Raw genomic sequence first — 11,213 nt, 5'->3', positions numbered from 1 at the left:
GGACAATTATATCAATGTTTCAAAGAAAGGCCTGGAACAGTAGGCCATATATTGCAACATAAAACATTCATAAGCCACACTAGAAGTGATGATATTTGGAACTAGAAGGTTCAATCAAAGCTGTAATGAAGCCCTCAACCCCAAATATATAATCCTCAGGAACATTGAAAATGCATAAAGGAAGCTTCAAAAAGCATGTGATACCAACCCAAAATAATGACCAGGTGGACACTGATAGTACATAGGAATAACTGCAAACATCTTGAGTGAGATAATACCAGTCTGGCAACAGAAATTTATTGGAACTCAACTAGATTTAAGTTTTTATATTTTTGTATCTTGGAACAAAATATTCCCTAGATATGTACATATACATATATATTAAGGTAGGTTTCCATAGGAAGTGGGTCTAGAAGAAACTTTTGGAAATAGAAATACACAGAGGATTTTCTAGTACTTCATTAATGAAAAGTTTTTTCTTCTGACTACAATCCGCCATCATGGAAGCAGAGTCAGTAAGCATGTATTCTCTGGAAGAGTTAATTTAGTATGTCACTAAAACAATTGAAAACAAGAATGTTGGTTATTCTAAATACGTGAAATGGAATGCAATTTTTATTCATATTCTCTCAACAGAACAACACTAAGAAAGTTATGCAAGTATCATTGTAGTATCTAGATTATGATTTGTAATGTTTTTGCTTTGTACTTCAAAGATTGCATTTGGCAATATGGAAATAAAAACTCAGAGAAATAACTGACAAATTCAAAATGCTTTTATTCATACTGAAATTTAGCAAGTACATTTTAAACAAAGTGTACTTTAACTTAACATATTGTAGAACAGAGAAACCATACATATAAGTTTCTAGTCTCTAAGATACTACTATATTTTTTTCTTTGAAGGACAAAAAGCCAAGCAGAAATGAGCATAAAAAATCATCAAATATGGTCAATATACTTAAGTCATCAGGGTTTAGCTCATGTTTTTAAATTGGTGAATCTAATACCAGGACAAAGATTATCACATCATTGCTTTTTAAATATACACATATTCCTTTTTTTCTTAATGTAACACAGAAATTATGATTCAGTCACAGAGCTTTGCTGATAAACACAACTGAAATAACTCCTTGATGGATATTTTCAGAGATATACTGGAATCACAAGTATCTTCTTTAATGTAAAGCCAGCGAGGACCTTTCAGGCTGAACACAACTGCTGTGCCATTGCTAAACAGTAATAGTTACCTCCTTTAAAAAAAAGAAAACATGTTAGTTCTTCTGTGGAACATAGCTGAAACATAGATAGGTATGAAAGGACTAAAAGGTCAGTCTTCAGGAACCTAAAGTGGTTTAATGTCACAGGAATGGTTTACTATCGGTCAATTTTAATTTAACATGTCTGTAGGTTAATGTGTCAAATTTCAAAGTTCCTTCAAGTAAATTTCATGCTATAGCTCCTCTTCTTTGCACAGCATTGAAGACCTGGAAACCGATAAAGACTTTCTGCATAAACTATTTTATAATGCCTATAAAGATTTATATTTTTTTTTACTCTTGTACATAATATTACACTTGAAGTTCCTGTGCTTTACCAAAACCAGAAGGAAAGATATTGCCTGGTTTGGCTCTAAAATAATAACAACTTTGTACATTTAGAATTTTTATTGCCCAGGTTCATTCTAAGACCGTGCACACCATATGGAGACTAGTTTTCAATATCATTTGAATTTTAAGTGGTAAAACCAATATTCATTTAAACATTTGTAATACAAACTATATATCATTTGCTAGTTAGATACCAACTGATAGATATAGTTAAATTTTATTATTGAAAATGAAAAAGAAATTATATTATATTCTGCCTCTTTAGGCTAAAAAATTGCTCTTTTCCATTATAATGGCTTATGACCTGCTTGTTTCACTAGCTAAATAACAAAAATTATCCTTTGGTTACAGAACAGGAATCAGAAAAGAATGTGCTCATAAATCAGCACAAATCTATTACTTATGTCCAGTAAATACTTAAAATTACATTTTTGTAAAACAAATGTGCCCTCCTTATGTATAAGGATGCATGTATTATCATGCTTGACTGATATTCCTTGTTTAAAATATTAACACATATTGGAAAAGGTTTTGAGTTATAAGGAGGAAATCTCTACAATATATTTTTGGAGAATATTGCATATTAAAAAAATTAATGGAATTTTGTGGCAATTATTTCAAAACCAAAAATAAAGGAGATACAAGGTAATAGAAGAAAAACTTATATTATGTGTTAATTAGAAAAGCTGGAATAGGGATTCATTAGCAGGTAAATAAACATTTGTACAAGAAAGCCATGGAACTAACTTGAATGTTTCAGAAACCAGAACATAAAAGTCTTTTTGTTTTTAATAGTTTGGTAATCTTTAACCCCAGAAAACTGTTTAGATTAAATTTTTGGACATGCAGTCTGAGCTCTGTAATGAGGTCCTAGCCTCTACATAGTTCAAGTTTCTGTGATGATATTGACCAACTAGGTACTCAGTTCTACCATCTACCTCATCCTCTGTACACACAGTCCCCAAATCAATAAAAAGCTCTTCAAAGTCAAATGTCATTCATTTTTACTAGGATTTGAATTTATACAATAATAATAAAGCTTGAGTCATGCAGGACAAAATGTGAACATTACAAATTTGAAAGCAAGAGTAAAACAAACAATGTCACCTAAAAAGTCATATAAACACAGCAATGAATGGAAAACACAATCACTGTCTTTTGGAAAAATGCAGTTTTTGAAAAAAATCTTTCACTTTATTTTGTTTAATTCTTATCTTTGTTACAAGAGACAAACATTTTTGGCCACAAGTTTCATTAAATGTGCCCACTTACAAAGCTTATTAGGAATAGTTTGCACAACAACTTGCAAATCAAGAGACATACTAAACCACCAAGAAGACAACATTATGATGTAAATCAATTGCTTTGCTCAAAATACAATAAGTTGAGATGCCATTAGTAAAAATGCCCCAAATTTTAAGGATAGTAGTAACTAAACAGCATGGCTCATTCTGTAATATTGAGACATCTTCTGTTACTGCTCTGAGTGTTCCAATACAGACTGATTATAAGGAAGGAACAAGTAATGACCTAGTAATCGATGCTGTTCCTTAGAACAATCGCAAAGTTTGCCATGTTTCAATTTCAAAATGCATTTCCGCTATAATATGAGTGATTTATCATTTAGTAGTAGCTGTCAAAGTAAACTCCTAGATAAAACAAAAACATCTGGAACCATAAACAGAAGAGAGCTGTAGCTGAATTTTAATCCAAATCTGCCATGCTCACATCATTAGGAATAGGAAACAGCTAATTAGTAGTTGACTCCTTCATAGTTTAAGAGGGTTTATACTTGAACATCAAACAGATATTATCTCATATGCATTCTGTATGTCAACATGATTATAGATAAGGAAAAGCAATGAAAAGCTCCTCTCCAGCAGAATGTTAGGCTCTTTGCAACTCATAAGGAGCGACATACTTTGATACTTGTGGAAAGCTGGCAATAAGTATACTGCTTCAATATTTATCCAAAGGGCAAAATGGGGAATTATTACAGATATAACAGTATTTTAAGTAAAAATATAGGTTTGTGCAATCTTTCCCTTAATGAAGAAATGCCTAACTTGGGATGGCATAGGAAGCTCATGTGGTCTTCTCTATTAGGACACCCTCTGATGATAGGTTGAACCCATCAAGAACCAAAATTGGCTGTTTCAGATCCAGTAAGTATGATACTGGCCTTCTGTATTATATATCTAAAGTTCATAAGAAAGGAACACCTAGCATCAGGCGCCATTAAAAAGGCCAAACAAGTGGGAAAATGTCAGAAAAACAGGATTCTTACTTTTGAATTAAAATAGTGAAAAAGACACTACTGTACGTTTAAGTGACCCGACTTGAAAATTTTATTAAATTTTATGTATTATTCAGTATATGTTCTTTGTCTATATAATGAAAAGGTGACTATGTATGTAGTTCTGTTTGTCATGAGTCATTGTTATTTCATTCATATATTTGATATTGCCAATTTTATTTCATTGTTCATCAATTATTTCTAAGTTTGCATTATTTTGATGCAATCAGATGAAACATTATAGATTGTGTACAAGTAAATCATGTGTGCATCATAGAAACTACCAAAAGCAAAATTTTTATAACTTCGAAAATTTTTTTCAGGATGTGAAACAAGTAATATATCATATTGATATGAATTAATGTATTATTTTTAAAATTATTTAAGTTTATTGGTCATTCCAAAAGAAATTGCATATATGACTACAAGGAATTAATTATTAGAAAAATGAATAAAATATCAGTTGGTATTTTACATGAGTAGAACTTTTGTCACAACAGAATTTGACACTAGGGTAGATACTACACAATGAACAAGATTTTGCTGGTGCAATGCAAATGCTTGAGAAGTGTCATAAAATGACTCAAATACTGATGTAGTAGATTCTTAGGAGGTATAAAAATGGTCATAATTAATATCGCCTGTTTATGGCCAGGTCTTTAATAAGTAAACTGTCAAAAATATTCTAAAACATTTCCTGAACAATTCAGGCCAAATGAACCATTTATATATCTTTTGAAATGCGAGTTACCTGATTAGTTTTAGATCAGAGGATGAATAGTATAAATGTTCACAATGAAAATGAACTATAATATCTTTCTTATTTTTTCTTGTATCTGTGGGTTTTATTCATACAATTTTTTTCTGTTGGTACTATTATAAAAGAAGCAAAGTTTGTGATCAAAAGGAAGAAAGAAGAGTAAAGAACGCAAATTTAGTAGGCTGGGATCAGTTTTTATCATTGTCTTCTTTATAGATAAGGTATGTGCTAGTAGAAAGGGAGTAGATAACTTGCTCTATCTTACCAAATAAAAGGAAAATGTTGGTGTGGCATTATTTAAGTATTAAAGCTCTCTATGATTTTTTTTTTAAGAGAACAAATCAGGCACACTTTCTTCTACAAAGTGAGCTCACAAGCCACGACAACATTTGTACCAATAAATTGTCTCCTAATAAAGGTACTGTTAAATAATGTATTGGAGAATTAGAAAGTTATTCCATAATAGGCACAGCTCAAAGTAGATTTTTCTATATTTTATTTTCTTACATACAATCTAGAAATATCATTTTATCCATCTTCAAAATTGTGCCACCTACTTACCCACTACAAACCTGCTGTGTGGATAAATGTGATAATGTTTGTGAAGCACTAGTAGCTTGTTGGAAGAAATGGGTAAAGAAACTATATTATATCACGTTCAGTCATCATAATTGCCCCGTAAAATCTTGCAAAGACCATTCTCTAATACATTTTTCCTATATGTTCAAGGTTCTAGTCAACAATTATGAACAAATAGTAATTGCGTGTTCCATATTTTAAAAGAATTTGAGCATGAATTGTAAAGAATCACAACACTAAGTAAGCAGGTAACTGCTACAACACCCTATCCGTGTCTATGATCACTTGGAGTTCCGGCATCAGTGTTCAGGCTGCACAGAAAAACAATAAGACCTTGTCAAAATGTCATTCCAACAAAGAGAATCCAGATTTTACTAAAAACTCAATTTATATAGTATTTCCTATGATAGATAGACATAAAATAGTCAGCATTTGGATAATCAATTGTACAAATTACATTTTGATCAGCTTTAATTTTTAGTGGAAGCTTTTATTCTTAAAAAAATAAAATTTACCAAAATGAGAAAAAAAAAAAAAACTTCAGATGTGCAGTAATTTGAAAACTTGACTTGATTCTCTATGCATGCTATTAACAATATGAAAGTGATCTAAATGGTAGTGCTCAGTCACAGTATGCTTATGAGTTCTTTGAGCCTGCTCTGCTGCTTTATATGCTGAAGTGATATGCATGGCGAGCTGAATAAACAAAGCCTTTATGATGTTTTTTTGTTGTTGTTGTTTTCTGTTCCTAGTGAAAATATCAGTAAAGATCCATATTATTTTTCTATTGTGGCAAAAATCTCTGGTAAAGTTTGCAGTGTTACTTCTAGATGATATTCCCTTCCCTGGAAGCATGTTTATTTAAAAACTGCTCGTGTAGAACATTACCAAATAGATACCTATAATGTCTTCAGAAGTTTAATTTATGTGTTGAGCAAAATGCTGTTATGAAATTTTTCCTCCACTGTTCTAATGTTTCCTTTCAAGTGGAAACTTTTCACTTGCTCACTTAAATAAACAAAAATGAGTCATTAAGTGCTAATAAGCTTCATCACAGAAAACCTAGTTTTTCAGATCTGTCTTTTGTAGTGGCTACCTTATTTTGTAACATTTTTTTACAAATGAGTTCACCTAGCAAGTTCAGTGTGTTTTTAAGTTGCTGTATTATTCATATATTTATGAATTTAAGTAAGGATTATATTATTTGAAATAAGAATTACCACAGATGGATCATGGTTCTCTACCTTACTTAAAAGAAAGATGAAATCATATGGGGGTACAATCAACATAATTTTGTCTTGGAGCCATTAAATTCAAATTATATGTAAAATGAATTGCATGAACTTTATTTCAACTGTAGAAAAAACTCGATATTTGTTATTCTCACTAAACAACAGTAATGAAGGTAGCTTTTGTTGTAATTAAGTAATATCTTTGTATAAATATGGCCCTACATATTTGAAAGTAGAGAAAGCATACTACTGCAAGACAATTCAAATAATAAAATGCTATAGGATCTGATTTATTCTATGTCTACGGAGAAAAAGCATATGACATCATCTTTTCAGATATTGCATGGTGCTTGTTAGAATGTTAATTAATTTAAAAAAAAATAATAACCACTTCACATTCTTATTTGTAAAAAAAAAATGAGATTTATGTTAGAATCAAACCTAGCACAAGTTACAGGTCACCAATTTCTTTGCCTTTTTCTTTTCTTTTTCTTTTTTCTTTTTCCTTTTTTAGAAATGATAAGCCGGGCGTGGTGGTGCACGCCTTTAATCCCAGCACTCGGGAGGCAGAGGCAGGCGGATTTCTGAGTTCGAGGCCAGCCTGGTCTACAAAGTGAGTTCCAGGACAGCCAGAGCTATACAGAGAAACCCTGTCTCGAAAAAACAAACAAACAAAAAAAAAAAACAAAAAAAAAATAGAAATGATAAGAGAACAGAGTTTAATCATCTCTTGCTCCCTTTTCAAAATATGAATGTATTTATTGAGATTATAATATAATTACATCATTTCTCCCTTCCTTTTCCTGCCTGTAAACTCTCCCCATCGCTACCCTTCCTTGGGCTTCTTCAAATTCATGGTTTCTTTTTCATTATTGTTGTTACATATATCTATGCATATGTATATACATATATTCCTGAACACATAAATACTACCTGCTCAGTCTACTTGTGGTTATTTATATCTATATTTTTAGTTGTCCTAATTTTCTGAATTAATGATAAACTACACACTTTCCCCAATTTATTGCATGATTTATTTTACAAACAAGGTTATGAAAAGCTTTCTGTCCTTGCCAAAGGCAATGTACAGGACTATGGGTACTATAACTATATAACAAGAAGTAAAGGGTTGACAGAATGCTTTAAATGATAACTATAGGGCAAATATTTCAACTCTACTGAAAACTACCTATGTAAACCCAAATGCTTACTTCATGTATATTTAATAGAATATAGCAATAATGACAACTTTACCTTGTCATGCGTGTCAGAGTTTGGATCAGACATATTGATGAGAAAGTAAGATGGAGACTTCTAATGATTAGTATTGGGCTGGCAAGGTATTAATTGAGAAAACCTGGCTAATGGTGCTCTTTAAATAATTCTGTTTTACTTCCTACACAACACATCTCTTTTAAAATTGCAATAAAATTTATGTGCTAAGAAGAGACTGGTAATTTTGAATCATATCAAAAATTTTAAAAGCCTTTGAGTTCTGCTCTCCAGCAGGGAAAAAGAAGGTGAACAAGTAAAAGCTGGTTTGTTTGAGCTACTGAACTAGGTCAGGAGCCACTTACAACATGCATGTCACTTGCAGAATGTCATATTCTTTTACAATTTTCCTGTAGAGAGCAAGTTTTAAATTTTATGTTTATTTTTCCAAGGATGTTAACTTAAATAATCTAAAGGTATAAATGTATTTAACTTTTTACCAAAATGTAAATTATAAAACATTTTATATATGGTTTATTTATAAAATATTTTATAATGATTAAATTTATTTGCTCTTTATATCGAAGACATATGGAAGCATTTTAATATATTTAAAAGTATGGTTAGTTTTGCTACAACTTTTGTTTACTAAAATGATAAGAAAAAAAATTAAAATAATTGTAAATGAATTGACTCAAAATATGGGAAAGAATGAAAAATTGAAGTAATGGAAAAAGATTAATTTGTAAAAAAAGATTTGTAAAAACATTCCTAATGGAAAATTAAACGTCAGTTAATAGGAGATGGTAAGAGTCGATTATTAGCTCCGATTTAGGTTTTCCTTCACTCATCAAAAAATTGTTTAAAGCTGCTAAGATCTGCATCTAATTAAAATATTGTAATAATTTCAGAAACAACAAAACATTTAAATATCTTTTCAAAAATAGAAATATAAAGAAGAAATGTTTTCCTGTAAATTTATGCTTTCTGTGAAGGTGAGAAACTGGAGAAAATATTGCCTTGGTAATCATTTACATTGCTAACAAATATCACAGCATTCTATAAGGTTGAATGCCAAAGTTGATTTTCAAATATTTAAAATGTAAAATATAAGCTTGGTGGAACAAGAAGAATGTTCATCAAATTCTAAACTATTTTTCTGTAATGTCAGTTCCTTTCCAAAACAAATTGTTATGTGACTATTATAAACAAGAAAAAGCTTACTAGATCAAACAGACGCAAATTTTAAATTAAAACCAAACAATAAGGAAATCGGAATCCATATTACATAACTAAAGTACTGTTGTTAGTGTGAAAATCAAACAATTCTATTACTATTTTGCCACACTTCACAGCCTTAAGTAGAAAAAGGCATCACATTTGTCTCCATCTGCAGCTAGTTTACTAAGATTTAAAAATATAACTTTCATGTGCTTATTAAATTGTTGTTAGTTTTAGATAATGTAAACTACAAACTAAAGAAAGCTAACTATATGCTTCTCTAAATAGTTTAATATTGGAGTTCTAGTAAATCCCCTATCGAGCTAACTAATCATTACAAGCATTGATCAATAGTAATATATAAAGAGGGAAATTAGTCACAGGGCTAGTGTTCACTTCCATTGTCTATAGCAAGCAAACTAAGTTCTCTTGGGTTAGCTCCATAGTTTCAAATTGAGCTAATTACACATTTTAAAACAAAGAAATAAGGATATTATTTTTAGAGCAAATTGTTGTCAGAAATTGACACAAAGTTTCACATCACTGGGCATATATTATGAATTGACTTTCATTTTTACACTATTCAAAATTTAAAGTATAAAGTTATTCAAAAATAATAAAAATGTTGGCACAGAACTACTGTATATTCAAGTGGCAATCATATAATAATTTTAATATTTGAAATCAGTAAGAAAATGGTAGTATGAATAGAACTCTCTATGAAAACACTACATATTTAGTGTTTTAAGAATGAAAATGAACATTAAAAACTTTTTAACAAAGATTACTTGCTTTTTTTTAATGTATGGTAGAGTTGATACTTGTTTTAAAAAATAGGGCCTAGAGACACTAAGTGGTTAAAAACACTTCCTGTTTTTACGAAGAACTGAAGACCAGTTCCCAGAACCAAATTCTAATGGTTCACGACTGTAGGTAACTCAAGCTCCAGGAAATCTAAACGTTTCTATTCTTTGTGGTCACCCACACTCATGTATACATACCCACACAGAAATAGAGATATACCCACAATTACAAAATGTTAAAAAATAAATCTTTAAAAAATATATTGTATTTATAAAAATGGGTCTTAACATAGTAGCCACTAGAGAGATGCTAATCAAGTCTCCCTCACTGGTAATGAAAGAAGAAACTTGTGTAGACTGCAAATGCTGGGAGAAGAATGGGTCTCAGTTTTCAATTCTCATTATCTTTCTATCACTATAATTTCATCTGTTACATAAGTGAAATATAGCTGGAATTGTAAGTATGGGAGCCTCAGATCAGTACAAGAAATTTAACAGTATCATGATAAGCACTGACATTTTGGGTGTCAGGACAAATGATTTTTGTTAACACAGAAATGATATGGTGCAAGCTATTTATGACAACTAAGCCATAAATAATCAAGCAGTTTCACATCTTCCTAAGGAAGGATCTAGAAACATGATCTGGATCATAGTGTAACAGGTATTTCATAGCAGAGAGGCAGAATATAATCTGGAGGGCATGACTGACCAAGATAAAAATCTAGAGAGTTGAAAAAATTAAGAGGTAGTCGTCCTGAGAGTAATAATGACAACAAAAAAATACTCAAGACATCTAATGAAACTTAGAGAAAAATAAAATCCCATCTATATTTGCCAATTTATAGAAAGACACTGGGAGCTACTTTATAGGGCTTCTAGTGTAATCTTTTCTCTGTGATGGCAGATGCAGTACTATGTCAGTAATATGCAATTGTAGTGGTTTGAAAAAGAATGAGGTGTAGGTGTGGCCTTTTCGGAGTAAGTGTGTCACTAAGGCTGGATTTGAAGTTTCAAAAAGCCCAAACTAGTCCCTAACTCACTCTGTCTCTGTGTCTCTCTCTTCCTCCCTCCATCCCTCCTATACTCCTCCCCTCTCCCCCCTCTCCCTGCTTGACAATCAGGATGCAGCTCTCAGCTACTTATCTAGCCCCTGCCTACCTGCTGCCATATACTCCTGGCCATTGACCATTATGATAATGGCTTTTTATAATAGTTGCCTTGGCCATGGTGTCTGTTCATAGGATTGGAACACTGACTGAGATAGTAGTGCAGCACTCTAGTATCAAAGAAAACATTTGAGAGGAAGTCCATAAGCTGACTCACATTTCAATAATCTATTCCCTGAGATGTTAAGCATCTTTATAAAATGGTATGTTTTCACTGTTCAAGAAGAGCATTAGAAATCCCAGCACTTGGGAGGCAGAGGCAGGCGGATTTCTGAGTTTGAGGCCAGCCTGGTCTACAAAGTGAGTTCCAGGACAGCCAGGGCTATACAGA

At 31.5% G+C, this 11,213-nt stretch overlaps 1 protein-coding gene across 3 annotated transcripts in view; it reads right to left on the bottom strand.

Moving 5' to 3' along the window:
* Positions 1-761: 761 nt before the first annotated feature.
* Dach2 (dachshund family transcription factor 2) overlaps positions 762-11,213 on the bottom strand; it is a 489,161-nt gene continuing 478,709 nt past the window's right edge. Inside the window, exons 12-13 of one of the 3 annotated variants that reach the window (XM_021153320.1) lie at positions 5,510-5,556; positions 762-1,253 (exon numbers count right to left, since the gene is read on the bottom strand). In XM_021153320.1, the coding sequence (XP_021008979.1) occupies positions 5,552-5,556 (5 nt within the window). In that variant the 3' untranslated portion in view covers positions 762-1,253; positions 5,510-5,551. Of the gene's footprint in view, positions 1,254-2,707; positions 5,557-11,213 lie in introns of those variants that run through there. The other 2 variants (XM_021153319.1, XM_029473281.1) reach the window with 2 other exon arrangements.

This window comes from Mus caroli, chromosome X (assembly GCF_900094665.2).
Source record: "Mus caroli chromosome X, CAROLI_EIJ_v1.1, whole genome shotgun sequence".
Lineage (NCBI taxonomy): Eukaryota > Metazoa > Chordata > Mammalia > Rodentia > Muridae > Mus > Mus caroli.
This window is presented reverse-complemented; position numbering and strand designations above follow the sequence as displayed.